General features: G+C 49.0%; 1 protein-coding gene across 20 annotated transcripts in view; it reads right to left on the reverse strand.

The window, feature by feature from the left end:
• RBFOX1 (RNA binding fox-1 homolog 1) overlaps positions 1-16,355 on the reverse strand; it is a 1,460,760-nt gene that overhangs the window by 3,546 nt on the left and 1,440,859 nt on the right. For 8 of the 20 annotated variants that reach the window (XM_059415365.1, XM_059415357.1, XM_059415361.1 and 5 more), the window contains 3 exons: positions 15,484-15,536; positions 861-936; positions 249-487 (listed from right to left, as the gene is read on the reverse strand). In XM_059415365.1, coding sequence (XP_059271348.1) covers positions 340-487; positions 861-936; positions 15,484-15,536 — 277 coding nt within the window. In that variant the 3' untranslated portion in view covers positions 249-339. Of the gene's footprint in view, positions 1-244; positions 488-860; positions 937-15,483; positions 15,537-16,355 lie in introns of those variants that run through there. The other 12 variants (XM_059415374.1, XM_059415368.1, XM_059415370.1 and 9 more) reach the window with 6 other exon arrangements.

The raw sequence follows: 16,355 nt of genomic DNA on the forward strand, positions 1-16,355 counted from the left end.
GGATAAGGTCTGGTATTCTTGATCCCAAGCAGAAAACTGCATGCCAGAAGCTTTTTAATGATTGCATACGCTCTCACGTGATGGGCACGTCTTACTGTACTCAAGAGTTTTAGTGCATAGAAGTTTGAACAAGTACAGGCAGATTCACCCCACCCTCGCCTCCCGTTTTCGCCCTCCCCCAACCCTTCCCCAAAACAAAACCCCAGACTCCCCACCCCCCCCCCCCCCCACAAAAAAAAAAAAAAAAAAAAAAGCGAAAACAAAAGACAACTCCCAAACCCAGCGGATTCCTTCTAATTCCTTAGGTACTAGGCACACACACAAAGTGTGCTCCTCTCTCTATTTTCTTTCCTGGGCGACTATGACTTTAAACATGAATTGTAATAGGGGAGGAGAGGCAGTCAGATTCTCAGCTGCCTGACAGCAGAGGCCTGGAAGTGTGCAGCTTAGCTCCTCTGAAGTCTGTGCTGGGGCTGGAACCTTGGGGCTATGTGAATGAGCAGCGAGGGAGGGAAAAAAAAAAGAAAAAAAAAAGTTCTGCATTGACACTGCATTCCGTTAGTGATGGATTTAATTATCAAAATGACTAATTATTCCATTAAGGTAAGTGCTCTGCTAGGTGAGACTTGCAAAATTAGAAATATAATAACTTACATGCACTACATTGCCAAGAAATTAAGACATTTATCAAGTTTACTGGGAGGATTAATGTGGCATTTTAGCTGCTGTTAGCACAAGAGACAAATTCAATTAAGGGGAAGTGAGGGGACGTCAGCCGTCCACCCGTCCGCTAAGGTCCCAGCTGGGGGCAGGGGAGGGAGAGCAGGAAGAAGTGAGGAAGAGGCGGGCCTGGTACTCACCATGGCACCAACGCTGTAGGTGGGGGCTGGAGCAAGTGTGTGGTGGTAGGGGTCGGCAGCATAAACTCGTCCGTAACTGCAAGGAGAACACGGGGCACGTCAGTCCGTAATAGGCAATTGCCGAGTCCCGAGAACCCTAACATACGAGAATTCCGAGACAGCGCGGGGAGGCCCTGTTTGTCTTCGGGGGTGGGAACACGTAACGTAAACTCTCTGAACCTTCATTTCTGATGTGCTGCTGCGTTCAGCCCCTCAGAGAGGCATCCCTCTCTGTTTTTATTCCAAAGCCTGTCCTGAGAGGCATGGCAGTCCAGGGAAGGGGTTGGGGGAGGGCCATCGAAAAACCCAAAGATGCGCTTAACCCAGCTGTGGCCAGCGCCGCCTTCTGTCCCCTTAGCATTTCTGGCGAGATCATAACCCATCTTCCTCTCTCTCGTAGCGCCCTTCCTATGCTGCTCACAGAGCTACCACAGAGCCCCAGGTAGGCAGAAGAAACAGCTTGAAGGAGTGGTTTCAAGAAGCCCCGTACCCGCAGGGGACCTGTCTCTTTTTCCTCGAGAGACGCCGTCTTTTCTGCTAATTCGCCTGTTACCAATCAAGCGAGACAAGGTAGGTCGCAAAGGGTCCAGCAGCCTAGACTGCCGTGAGGGTCCAGCATCTCAGAAAATAACAAATGTACTTGAACAGGAGGACCCTTGAAGGCTTTGTAGGACCCCCCCCCCCCCACACACACACCCCACTCAAGAATGAGTCTGATTTGATTTCGATCCTATTACCCCAGAACTTCTGCTGCATCAGTCAGTGGTCGGGTTCGGAGAAGGGACCCATTTGGAACAATATTTCTTGAGGACAAGAGCGCATCTTTGGGTTTTTCGATGGCCCTCCCCCAACCCCCTCCCTGGACTGCCATGCCTCTCAGGACAGGCTTTGGAATAAAAACAGAGAGGGATGCCTCTCTGAGGGGCTGAACGCAGGAGCACATCAGAAATGAAGGTTCAGAGAGTTTACGTTACTTGCTCGGGGTCCGAGCTGATCCTTGAATCTCTCAGGGCAACCCGAAGGCTCCTGACGTGGTGTCTAGACCCTGACTCGAATGACCTGCCCCGCTGCCTTCCTGGAGAGAGTCTGCACACTGGTCTTGCTAACGATCAAAGCTGAGGCGCGCGCTAAGCGAGGTCAGGTTCCCTGGAACGGAGATCCTTATCCTGCACGTGCTTTCTGGAGGAGCCCATCAGAGGGGCGGCGGATGGGCACGCGGGTTGGGGACTGAGAAAGAAGAGAAGCAAGGATGTGGTCTGAGCTGGAGACTAACTTCTGGCTGACCCTGGGAGCTGCACCCCAGAGAGGACCCCGCCTGGAGACAGGGACATCAGTTTTGGGTTTTTTTTTTTTTTTTTTGACAGTGATCACAAGTAGGCAGAGAGAGAGAGAGAGGAGCAAGCAGGCTCCCTGCTGAGCAGAGAGCCCGATGCGGGACTCGATCCCAGGACCCTGAGATCCTGACCTGAGCCGAAGGCAGCGGCTTAACCCACTGAGCCACCCAGCTGCCCCGGGACATCAGTTTTTTAATGCCCATGGAAGCTAAGCAGGAGTTGTGGGCTTCTGTACGGAACGGAGGATAACTTCTAGGTCCCATGGACTCTCTGGCAGCGGGGGTGGGGGAGTTCTCTGAAGGAGGCAGCCGCTCTGTGCCGTTAGCAGCCCAGGTGCATGGCAGCCAGGGATTGCGTGTACCGGCTACTACATGAGATGCACGTCCTTTACCAAGGGCTTGTGACTCCTGGACTTTACTTTAGGGAACGAAGGAACGAGGTAAGAGGAGATGCTTTGTCTGCACTGCCAGCCTTTGGCTCCCCTGCCGTCTCGTAAAGTGTCACTTGCCCAGATTTCGATCCTTGCCTTTCCTTCCCATCTTCTTTTTCACCGCTGGAGGGGAAGAATGTCCTGGTGGGTCTCCCTTGGTAGCTCAGGCCAGAGAGCCTGGGACCGTGGGAAGAAGCCTGGGTGAGACCCAAGAGAGCTTCTTTAACCTTTAGGGTCCGAGTTAGACCCCCAAAGGGAAAAGAAATTTTTGACGAGACCAAGTTCTCCTCGGCTGTGTCCTAGTCCTAAAGCCTGCTTGCGTGTTTCCAAGGGCTCTGAGCTCAGATGACCTGGATGAGGCTTCCTGCTTAAACACGCCGCGTTCTCCTGATCCTGCAAAGCCAGGGCACCAAGGGACATTTCTTTCCTGAGGTGACCCTCTCAGGGAAGCTAACGAACAGCCATCCCCTCTTGGTCTCCATCCTTTGGGACACCCTTGATTGATCTGTCTCCCTCCGATGGCTTTCGGGCAACAACACTCCCTCTCTCTGGGAAGAAGAACAGTTCTAAGTCCAAGACCAAGGGCGTGTTAGAGGGAGGAGGAAGTTTTTGAAGACATCTTAGATTCACAGAGGTCACCCGTGAAAGCTGGACCTCTGCCCACATCACTAGAAGGAGATGTGAGTCGGGGTAAAAAGGACATGATCTAGGAGTTTGGTGCTGCTTTTCATTTTGTGAGCAAATAGTCTGTCATTGGTCTGGAGGGAAAAAGGGACCACTAATAGGATTATTTTAATGTACTTCCACCCGGCAAAGCTGGTCTTAAAATGCAAAGATAAACTGAAAATCCCCGGGAACTTAGGAAGTGATGCCAGCCTGTCCCTGTCATGGTATTCCTTCAAAACGAGCAGGATAGTGCCCATTTCGAGAAATTACTTTTTTTAGAATTCGGGGGAAGGGTTTTACCGGGGCAAGATTTTCGTCTTCGGAGGAGAGAACATGCTGGTAATCTGAACGTATTCAGTGAGGATGACGCCCACCTCTGCCCTCCGCGTGCCTTAGCGGTAAATTCTTCGTTGCCTCTAACCCTGGGCAGAGCTTCAACCTTTGTGGAAAACCCAAGGTAACAATTTGGCAGTATTCTCTTCCGAGGCAGAAGAAAAATACAGCGGCACTGAACGATTCCTCGTAAATGAGCAGGCTCCTTTTCTCCTCGGGGTGACCTCTACCTTCAGGATCCGATGGTTTTATTATGATTAATAAATTTCATTTCCACAGAGGAAAAGGGACCATGTCAGCTCAAACTGAAAGCAAGGAGGCTTCTTTTCAAATGCTAATTTCTAAACACGCCCTTGCGTGACACGACAATTCAGACACAAGGTTATTAGGGAAGATGGGGACCGGAGGGCTAGTCTTGCAGCAGAAATGCCAGGCACGTCAGCGACCTCCTGTCCTCAGAGCTGGCTGAGCACAGCCCAGAGGAAAAGCGGCGATTCCCAGGGACCTCGATGGGAGTGACGGGAAGATGTCTTACGACCGCCATGTTCCGAGGGACCTACACACACCGCCGTCACCCTCCAATGCCACCCTTCCCTTCGGCAAAGTGGACAGTGGCGCAACCTGGCCACGATGCTACCATGTCCCCACATCCCGCCCATCAGAAATTACAGATGGAATCTTCCAGTGTCTACCTTACTCCGTTCCCGCTATGGCCACCCTCACCTCAGCCACCAGGGTTTCATCAGAACCGCACCCGCAACAGCCCGACGTCTTTCCTCTTTGCTGCTTCTCTTGCCTCTTCCAAGCACCAGCCACTTGCATCTGTGGCTAACAACTCTACCATCCGTCTGTCCATCATCCATCCATCATCCATCCATCCATCCATCATCCATCCGTCCAACCATCATCCATCCATCATCCATCCATCCGTCCATCCATCATCCATCCATCATCCATCTAGTCAGATATAAATGTCATCGTACCTCTTCCGTGCTTCAACCCCTCCAGTGGTTTTCCGCTCATCCCAGGATGAAACCCAGACTTGCCTGGGTCGCCCCTGCTCCTTGCTCCCTGTGCTCCAGGCGCACTGGCCCCTCCGCGACTCCGAGGACACGTGCAGATTCATTTTGTGCTTTAGAGTCTTGGCCCTCGCCTGCCCTTCGGGTAATGTAGCAAGTCTCACGACCGTTTTTGTTTACTTGCCCCTCGGCCTGATGACTGACCCCAGGCATGTCAGCCCCGCGGAGGCTGGGCCAAGTCTATTTTGTTCACCTTTTTGTATGTCCAGCGTCCACCCAAGCACTAGCCACGGCGCAGGTGAGCCAAGGGCCAAGCCATCGTCGCTGCCTGAGGGAAGCAGCGCGGGGAGGAGTAAACCGGGAGAGAAGACACTTGCGCCCATCCTCAGGATTCTGTCCACAGCCAAGCTTCTCCAGAGGGGCTTCCTGAAGATTCCTGAAGGTCACTGTTCCCACAGACATTCCAAACCCTTCGAGACACGCCGAAGGTAAGTTTCTGGGGACTCTGGGCATACAGCGTGGGTAATTCTACATCACCCGTGAGAGTTCATAGAACACGGGCCAATACGCCATCAAGCTCATCAGACCTCTTTAGGGAAAAGCCAACCAAACAACAGAATAGAAGGTAAGAGCTTTGTGGGTGACCTCACCATAGCTTGGGGCCATGTCCTCATGAACCCTTTTTTTTTTTTTTTTTTTTTGACCTTAGCAACAAGTGGAAACAAGGAGGCCACCTGTGGTGCTGGGGAGAGCCCAGGGCATGCGGCCAGAAGATCCAAGTTCAAGTTCTGCCTTGGTAATGTCCTTCCTCAAAGACTAGGTGAGTCGCTCTCTCTTAGCTTCATTTTCCTGTTTGCATGAAATGGTATTCTTGGGTCTGAGCCCGGTCTAATCATCAAGCGCATGGAAAGAAACCAGGTACCATTTGAAGCAAGTCTACGGATAGGCGATTGCGATGGTGGGGTCTTACATGGGGCTTGCCAAGCCCGGTTCTCACTCCCGCCCAGACTTCTGGGCTGTAGCGGCAAGGGAGAGGTTCTCTTCTAACCCGACCGTGTGGCGCCCTAGCAGTTAAGTTACAGATACCATTGGAGTTAAGCACTACCTACTTTCTGAGTTACAGATGTAGTTAAGAGCATTGCATTTGAGCTTAGGGTTATGTCGGGACTAAAATGCATAACAATGCTGCCCATGGAGTGGAAAAGAGAACCTGTGTTTGTTAAAGTGCTTTGTCAACTCTACAGAGAGATGCGGATATTACTTCTTAATACCCTCTGAATTTTGTTGAAATAAGCTGGATGCTAATGAAATACAATAGAGCTGTGTTGGGGCCCAGACCAGCATTCTAGCGCAGTGAAGTGATTTTCTTATAGGGACAGAGTAAGAACACTAATTAGTTTCCCTGTGTTTTACTCTATTTCAATTAAGAGCCTTTGTGCCCTCTTGGAACTTTATTCTTCCTGTAGCATCACTTCCCCACGCCTCCTGTCCCAGAGATAGCTGGCGAGACCTTGAGGGAGCAGGAAGGGGAGTGAAAAACCCTCACCCCACCCCACAAGAGAAGTTCCCAGAGGTGTGTAGCTCTCCTGGACAGCCTGACCGCCACAAGGACGCCCGGAGGACTGTGCCCCGGCCACACCAAGAAGCGTGGCAGAGTAGGCTTCAAAAGAGGATGCGTCCTGATCGCTGGCGTGTCTGTGCTGTCATCAGGGGCCACAGCGCCCTCCTCACTGGATCTAAGATATAATCTGAAAGACACTGGGGGAAAATGGATCCGGGCCAGACACCCACGTACGGCACAGTATGCAAAGGGAGAACCACCATACCGTAACCCCGCAGTTTGAACAGCCTGCTCTTTGGAGAGCGACAGTGAAGCTAAGGGATGTTCTCCCCCTTCACTTTCCGGGAGGGTCCACTGAGGTCTGGATCCCAGGATGGCTCAGCCGAGTTTGGGTGCCTGAGGCGCCCACTGAGAAGACGGAAGCGAACCTGTCCAGGAAGAGGGGCCCCTCGTCCCACCCCGTCCCTTTGGTTTCTTGAGCTCTTCCAGATGAAACACCGAAGGGCTTTTAAAAGAAAATCCTTTGGTTTTCCTGCTGCTGCTAGTATAATCCACTGCTAGGCTGTTGCTTTCCCTCCATCCAGAAAGCAAGCATCCGGAATACTCTTCCAGATCAGGCATGCTTTGCATTTGGGAAAATGCTCTGCTCCTGGCAATTCTCCATGGCTGGAAAGGAGCTACAGGAATTACCAGTCAGGAAGGGGAAGAAAAAGGCCACATGGAGGGTGCGTGGGCTTTGGGGTCCCTCAGCTCTGCCCCAGCTGTTGCATTAGTGCCTGCCCTGATGCCACTGAAAATCAATCCATTTTCAAAAGCAGAGTGTTACGGGCATTTCTACTTCCTACTGACCCATCTCCTACTCATCCTTAAGTAAAAATGCAGCCCAACCTAGGAAGATCCTACAGTCCTACTGAAAGAGGTGGCGGGTTTCTGATGAACACCTCGGGGATTCTGGACTGCAGGATCTGACCGGTGGCTTTCTGTGGGGTTTCTGGGAGCTCAGGATGGAGACAAAATCCTGCCTTTGAAAAGATGAAAGCCTGCAGCCCAGAATACAGGAGGCCACAGCAGGCCTTTCCAATTCCTAGTTGGGGATGGCTTGAGCTATCTTGTAGATGAATGCACTCTTACTTTCACGCAAACCAACACCAACCAGACAACCGAGAAGGCTCGGGGTACAACCGTCCTTTCTCAAATGGTAGAACATCACAACTTTCAGCCTGCAGAATGTGGGTTAGCACAATGTGCACTGGTTTGAGAAGATCTTAGGACAGAAATGGTTAATAATCACCAAGATTTGCGGCAAATCTTCCAGGGTCATTGGCAGCAAAGACAATGAGTTGATCTCTGTCCAGCACCAAGAGACCCGGGGCCCATCAAACTGCTTCATCTCCACAGGAAGAGAGAAGAGGGTTCACAGGACCCCAGGCCACACATCTGGGATCGCCACAATAGGGGGACGGTATTAGGATGGGGACAACTTGAAGGTATTGGGAAAGAATTAAAAGAGAGATGGGTTAGAAGGTGGTAGTGTTCCTGCTCACTTTCCTGTGGAGAGTCTACTGGGGTCTCAGTGGCTCAGTGAACATGTTCTTGAAGGAAACACTCCTCTGTGACTCCTGTAGCCTCTCCTAGCTTTAGTCTGGATGCTGACATTCGTCAGCCACTTTTATATGGTTTAGAGATAGGTACCAAGATGACTAGATGACCAAGCTGTACTCTAGAAGCTTCTCAAGATACATCGAAGAGGAACTTAACCAGTCGCAAACTGAAAACATCTATAAAACCACTTCGAAAGTAGCAAAATTTCCCCCCAAACACCCAAGCAGCAACGGAAGAACTTCTCCAAATGAACAACATGAAGTCATCTCACCAGGTCTCTGACATTCTGAATGCTGTTCACTTCCTTAGCCTGGATTTGAAATCGTCACCTTCACGAATCACTTACTACGCTTTCCAGCCTCCTGTTTTCTTTGCTCAGAACCAGGGGGGAAAGCAGCTTCTCAAATGGTAGAACATCACGTTTTAACTAGGAAGGCGTAGAGTTTATGCAACCAAACTGTCACACATCTGAACTGTGCATACGTGAGTTCACCTGTAACATCTGTGAGGAGCAGCCCACGCCGCCCATGGCGATCAGAGGGCCTCGTCCATTCCGCACACTCTCCATGCAGTTCAAAACCTCTTCCAATTCTGAATCTCCTACAGTTCAGGTCTGAGCTAAGAACCTCAATCCTGGATTCATCAGAGCAGGGTCACAGCCACTGTCTGGGAGTTGAGACGACCCAGTGAGCCCTGCTCTTGGCCCTCGGTCCTTCACTCTAGAATGCCTCCTCCAACAAGAGACACATCCATAGCTGTGCGCTCTTTAATGCCAAGCCCAAGGCCATCCCCCTCTTGCAAAGGCTGTTTCGCCTTCTTGGTGTCCTGACAACTGCTCTACCCGTATCACTAGGAAATCCCCATCCTGTTCTGAAATCAACGTGGCCCCCAGCTGGGGCTCAGTCTCCTGGGGGAGCGGCTAAGAGTGATCTCAGAACGTTCACCTCCTCTTTGAGCGACTTCCTCCTCCTGTGAATGGAGGTAGTGGTGCGTACAGACCGGGTAAGGCAGTAGGGAGTAAGATGTGAGGGTGACGGTTTACCGGCTGAGTCAGCCACCCCGTGAGTCTCAGATACCGATACCATCAGGCTGGCGCGCACTGCCTTCTCTCCATCGCAGGTGGGGTCACGGCAAGAAAGCCCGTGGAGTCCATCGGTCAGAACCACCCCGGAGGTAAGCATCTGGAGCCCCCGTGCCCTGTGTAAGCCGCTCAGACATTCTGAGAGCTTAACCGGCAGGGTGAGAAAAACGAGCTCACACACACACACACACACACACACACACACACACACGCGCGCGCTAACTACACCCTCACTCGAAGGCAAAATTAAAACACCAAGTCACGACACGCTGCCACAGTCCGGATGATCCGTCACGGTATTTTAATGACAGGTGAGTATCCCTCGACTCTAAGAAACCAGTTCTTGGGGCACACAAACCCTTTCAATACTCACCTGAGCAAAAGGAATGAAAATCTAACTCCAGAATGGTACCAATAAAAATATAATGAGCCAGAGATGAGGCATTTTGAGGTTTATCGCAGCCACGTTAAAAACTTGAAAAGAAAGAGGGGTGATTCACTTTTATATATTTAATCCAACATAGTAAAATATTATCCTTCCAATGGGTAATGAATGTAAAGATTATTAATGTCATAAAGTGCTTTTACATAATTTTACAAACGTAATTTGTATCCAAATAGAATTTGTATTTGTACGGTTGACACAATACTGTCTGATCTACAAAACATTAGATACGATATACAAATACATTTGTATTTGTATTACAAAAATAAATTTCACATCATTATTGTACTAAGGTTTCAGAATCTAGTATGTGTTTTGTACTTACAGCTCATCTTGGCTGGGACCAGCCACATTTCAAGGACCCTGTAGCCAGTAGGGCTATCGGCCGCCATACTGCATAGCGCTACTCTAGCAAAATCTGTCCTGCGCTCTCCTTACCACCGAAAGGGGAGATTCCTGACCCATCAACTCTGTGGTTCTTGAAGAAGTAGGAATTACCTGGGAGAACTTGTAAGAATGCAGATTTTCGGGCTCCCTCTCCAGACCTGTACATCCGAATCTCTAGGGCAGGGGACATGGGAAGAGGAAATGGATTCTGCATTTGTAATAACTGCTGTTCTATTTTTTTAATTCAAGTTCCGCACTGATACAGCACTACCTCCCTCCCTCAAGGCTGATTTGGAGCTATCTGGATATCTTTGATTTGTATAAGTAAACTGACAGAGACATTTTTATAGGGTATCACTATGGCCTGTCCCAAGCTTTGAACTACACCTAGTGCCCGGCAAGCACTCAGTAAACGTTATAATTATTTTTACTAGGTTCCTTTGTTTATATGTTCCCTGAACACCCTGCACACTCCTAGTATAATACACATCACATTTGATTGGAAACAGACCAATTAACTGCAAATCAATTTGCTGCAGGACGACTTTGCTGAACAATCGAATAACCAAAATGTAAGGAGGACACTTCGAGGAAGTTTGCTGAAGGATCAGTGAGGGGAATGGCCTAGTTAGAAACTCTGAAACACTGTGTGAGGCTGCGTGGGTGAGCGAGAGTGTGTTTCTGTGCCTGTGTGGGCACCTGCATGTGTAGGTTGGGCGGGGATCGAAGGATGGGAGAGGGTTACGACACTCCATGTGGCCATGAACTTGCTTCTGATAATGACTTCATCAAGTCTATAGCAGCCCATTCACGGGAGATGGTTTTAATGGCTTTGGCCATGCCCTCAGCCAGGCTTTTTCGCAGATCCCCACCCTTACCTAGTGTCCAGTACTCATACAGAACTGGGGGTGTGTCCCCACGCTGGCTTCCTGTGCCTCTAAGATGGTGCCTGGCCTGGTAGAGGAGGCAAGACTTGCTGCTGGACAGAGACCCAGCCTCCCCCTGGACCCCAGAAACACACAAGCATGCACACACACACTCTCTCTCGAGCAGCTGGAATTGAGCAGCCAAAACCACCAGTTCCAAGTTTCTGGTAGTTTTTAGGGGATGGACTACCCTGTTGATCTCTAGCCATTGATTTTCAGCAAAAGAAAGATATTTGGGGAACCAACCCGGAACACACGGTGCCTGTTTGACCCTATCTCCTGGAATACACAGAATGCTCCCCGGCAAGGCAGCTGCTCCCTTCCGCGCCCTGTCCCTGCACCTAGACTGGTGCCCAACACGACACACTATCCAACACACACCTGGTGCACATAGGGGATACACCAAGTCAAACACACACCCAGGGGAACAGCCACCTGGGGAGCCGGTAAGTTCCCTGAGGGCCCCCAGCATTTTAACAACTGTGCTCCCCAACTCACAAATAACTCCTCTTTCAGGAGCAAAGATAGCACAACTCAAGAGAGCAGGGGAATTCCATCTGGAGCCCAAGGTCAATGCTGTAAGGTCAAAATACGAGGGGCCGATGGGGGCAGTGGGGTTCAGTGGAAAGAACTTTGTCCATTGGGATTTGGGGAAAGTTACCCAAGTTCTCTGGAGCTGAGCAATTTTTTTTTTTTTTAAACCTCTAAGATGAGAAGGAGGCTAACACCTCCCTCACTGAGTTGATGTGAGAAATCATCTGTGCACGTATGCACATGCATACACACGCGCACACGCACAGGCAGGGACCTAAGTATCCATATAATTTATCATGCTCGCTCATATGCAGAATTTGCTCAAGACGACAGGAAGTTATCATCACACCCTGGAGAATTCAGCGAAGCCCGATTGAGGGACAAGGACTAACGGATGCAGGGCTCCCTCTTCGTGGCGACAACAAGTCTTAGCACTCTGTGAAAATAAAACACCCTTGGAGCAAGAGGGAGAGCGTGGACATTGAACACGGACTGAACTTCTTCCACCTCTAATCTGCCGGCCTGTCCTGCTTGTTCTCTGTTCAAAATGCAGCCCAAAGCCAACCCCTTTTTGGCTCTTCCACCACCATCGTCCTAACCCAGGTCCCTGCCACCCTACTCCCCTCTCCCTACCCCCCCCCTTCCCGCCCCGGACTGTTGCAAGAGACTCAACTAGTGCTCCTTCTCCTGCTCTTGTCATGGGTGATCTGCTCTCCACAGTGCCAACTCATCGTTAGAATGATAAGGCAGACCACAGCTGACCCTCCCAAGGAATTCCTACCACACCTAAATCCCCAGTGGTTTCAGATTTTCCAAGTCCTAATTTGTTCTGAGCCCTAGCGGTCTTCCTGATTTCATGTTCAACACTCTGCCGTGTATTGCAGATGCCGTGGCCCCGCCGCACATCCAGCCGAGCCCGGCTGGCCGCCTCAGGCATGCCTCAACCACAAGGCATTTGCACTTGCCACAGGTCCCTGCTCCAACATCACCCCCTCGGAGGTCCTCTCTGCCCGGTGAACCTAAAGGAACATTGCATCCTAGTTTCTATCCAGCCCTCTGCTCTTTGATTCATGAGAGCTGTTGTAGGATTTGCCACGCCAGTATATCACATGCCTTTGCACCTACATGCTGGGCATCTGGTCTTGGCTAGAAAGGAGGCTCTTTGAAGGAAGGGCTTCTCCTGCCTTATTTAAGGCCATGTCCTGAGGGCTCAGAACACTTGCAGATACACAGTAATGACTCACTAGGTATTAATGAAGTGAGCTGAATTCCCAGCTGTTCTGCCTAACTAACGAACTTGCTTTGTGACCTTCCTTCGGGTATAAGAGCCATACTCTCCTTCTGCTACAATCACTAGCCAGTCCTGGAAAATCTCCAGTGAGTCACAGCGGCAGGAAGCCCTCCAGTCTAAGAAGGGAGAATCATCTTGTCCCTTGTCCCTGCCATCACTTGAGGATCCAACTCATGAAAGGTTCTTGATGTTACACAATAAGAAGACACCTGAGTGTCCAAAGTGAGCGTTGGACACATGCACGCTGGGGGCTCAGGTCTTCTGTCAAAAGGCCCCCAGGACCCCCCCCCCCCCCGCCCACCATGAGCACTTTGTCCTTCAGGAGCAACCAAACGAACACCAAAGCCAAACAATGAATGCTGCTGCTGGAGACACTGAATAAGAAAACCAACACAGCCTCACAAACCATACACGCGAGCAAGAAAAGCTGCTTCTAACGTGACTAGCAAAAGCAGGAATGACATGTTGGCATCCTCTAACAAAGACCCAAGGAAGAATTGTCACTTTTCCTTTGGGGACAGGAGGAAAACCCCTTTGGTGCCGCAGATCCTATGGTCTCACGATCTTCATCTCCCCATCTTTGCCCTGAGCCACCGACAAAACTGGCCAGCTCTGCCCCACAGGCAGCTGTATGAGAACAACATGTCTTTATAAGAATTTCAGTTATTAAATTCACCGCGTCCTCCAAACTGAGATTTTAAGTGTTTTGCTCATTTCTTCCTTCGTTTAGAAAAACACTGAAATCCCGGAGATAACCACTTATTCAGGAGACCTGCCCTAAGGCGTTGTTCTGCACACAGGGATGGTTTTATTGGTTAGAATGGGGACGCCCCGGTTCTCCCAGCACGGGGGAGACGAGGTGCTCGGAGATTTCGTCAAAGCCTTGAGTCACAAACTGTGCTGACCGACCCGTTCGGATTTTCCATATTCACTCTGGCTGGGAGAGAATCTGACATGTGATTGATACGGGTGTCTCCTTTTTCATGCTTGGTTCAAAATTCAGAGTTCAAATTGAACCTTATGAAGCAGACAACATATTATTAATATGGCCATCAAAGCAACAGGGATCTCTCTCTCTCAATTTGAAATCTGATCAATAGCAATCTATTAAGAATTTACTGAGCAGCCATCCTAAATCAGATAAGGTAGGTGATGACACTCGCTCTACCCAGGCCAACTTTCATGATCTGTGGCCTCTTTCAGGAGTAGTGTGTTTGTGGGCCACTTGCTTACAAGGCCAAAGTGTGTCAAGTCACAGGATGAAATCAATGTCTATCTCTTAAATCTGCAACTTGGCAATGTTTGACCTGTGGTGTCAAAACACAACCCAAGGTACACTGGGACAAGCGTGTGTTTTTAACAGGAGAGTTGGAGGCGGTGGAAGTCAGCGTACCCACAAATGACATCCAGTGATAATGCTTTCAACCAACACCCTTCCCCACCACAGTCAGGTACCCCTCCAGAAGCATACTCCCTTTCCAAGGGTTTGAAGATGTCAAATGTCTCTCACATCCCAGGAACATTCCCCGCCACCGCCCCCACCCCCGGCCACGTAACCATCCATCCCCTACCATTAAGTATTAGTGAAGTGTTAGGGATGTCACCACCTCCCACAGGGAGAAACAGATGTTTCAGGCCACGGGTTTAGAGAGGGGAAAAGGGGAGCCCTTATCCAGGGGTTTTTATAGAAATGGAGTAAGCTATCGCTTTAAAATACAAGCATGTATACCTCCTGAACTCCCGGGGTAAGACACTGAGCCATTAAAAATATGGACACCGAGTCTACTGATGAAACTTTTAGCTCGGACAGGGCTGGTGACATGCTCCTAGCACTCTGTCCTTCCTTCAGTTCCTTCTCACCAAAGACTGTAAGTGGGGAGGGCAGCATTAGCCAACAAGCCTTCATTTGCTGGGCTCCGCTGATAAAATGCCATCGATAGCAGATGAAGTTCTATCTGCAACACTCTGTGGAATGTAGGGTTTTGAAGGTCATGTCCTACTCAACTACATGTTAGTAAGCTGTACTGTCCTCCCTTGTTGGCTAGAAGCAACACATTGATAAGATTCCCTAGTAATTGTTTTGGTGAAAGTTTAGGCTAAAAGGCAAAACAAAACAAAACAAAACAAAAAACCCCAAAACCCCAAAACAAACCAAAATCAAACCAAAACCAAAGAACCCCGAATCTGTTAGCACTCACCTATCTTGCATTTAATCAAGTAAGTCCATGCTAATGAAAGTTCAACCATAACTGTTCTGAACCACATCAAAGCAAAAAGACAGGCATTATTTTGACGGACACATCATGCAACTTTGTAGTTTCTGTTTGCCAATGCCCTGATTCCAAAGGCAGAATACTTTGTCTCTCTAAATCCTGCTACTTGTAATACATTTTAAAAGGAGATACAGGATCTTTCATTAATAGAATGAAGATCCCCTTCTCGTGAGACACAGATAATTATAGTCCCCAATGCCTCTCTCTCTGGCTTTCTGGATTCAGTCTTTTACAACTAGTCATTCAATAAAGATCCCAAATAATTCACATATACATCTGTGTGAACCCAGACAAAAATAAGTCAAAAAACAAAACAAGTCACACGTCTGTGTCCTTAATCTCCCATTCAGCATTTTAACACAAGAGCACTGCTTATACGGTAAGATCCTACTGTGGCTTTCTTCAACAGAGTCTTACTTTTCTAGATCATGTATTCTTAAAACTGGAAATAAAATATCCCAGTTAGCAAAACGCCTGGTATCTTTTCAGACAGCGGAGCCTCAAGGCTTCGGCTATACTCCAAAGATAGACGGGCTTTGTTTTTTGTTTTTTTTTTTAAACTCAACTTTCTAGAGTGACCAACTGCAGCATGTGAAGGAAAAAAAAAAAAAAAAAGAGAGAGAGAGAGAGAGAGAGAGAGAGAGAAAGAGAGAGAATACTGAGCTTTGGTTGGATGCACCAAGAAGTAGCAATGTTTGTTACCTGCAGAGGTGTTACAAGAAATTTCATCTGCTGCAACGAAGACGTACTGATTTCTGGAAGAGAAGATAAAATTCACAATACTGCTCGCTCAGGGGGGGGGTGTGCTCTCTGCCGACTGGGTGGATGTATTCAGATGCAGGGAGGGAGGGGTGCTGCTTTCGAATGGATGTTGCAAGGACAGGTGTGGATACATCTCGGACATCGAGAGTTTAGAAAGATCATGAAACAGGCATGCGGGGACCTGGCCAGCGGAATCATGGTGATGTCGGAACAGGGGGCCATGGACACACTGTTGCACCATCATTACTACTGAGTGTTCCCAGAACGGCATGCCGGGGGATGTGGCGAGGGCTGGGGTAATTCAAACTGTGCTTGCATGTCTGCGCTGAACGGAGACAACATTTAAAGAAAATACGGACAGTATGTTGGGGAAACGGGATACTAGCTACGGGAATCATAACAATCTGTGGTATAATATAAAAAAAAATTACTTTAAAAGGAAAGGAGGAGAAATGCTGTCATTTCAGAAGAGAATGTTATATGGTATCATGTTATGGATAATAATTTCCTCACCGAACTAGGCTGGATGCGTAGAGAAGGTACAAGCAACTCCTACTGGAATAAATCCTGTCTTACCGAATTATTTTTAATGATGCCGTATTTAAGAGAAAATTAAAATGGAAAATGCTATTTTACTTTGATTTAGTAAATCCGGAAAGATGATCGAACTCTCTTAAGATGTTTCCAGCTGTGGCATTTGCACAGTGAAATGTGTTCTAATTCAGACGTACTGTTTATTTCTCTAGAAGTAAGAACGTCTGTAGGAGGCAGATTATAAAAATGCCCCCAATGAGATTGGCCTCTTAAATGTG

This window comes from Mustela nigripes, chromosome 11 (genome assembly GCF_022355385.1).
Source record: "Mustela nigripes isolate SB6536 chromosome 11, MUSNIG.SB6536, whole genome shotgun sequence".
NCBI classification, from domain to species: Eukaryota; Metazoa; Chordata; class Mammalia; order Carnivora; family Mustelidae; genus Mustela; species Mustela nigripes.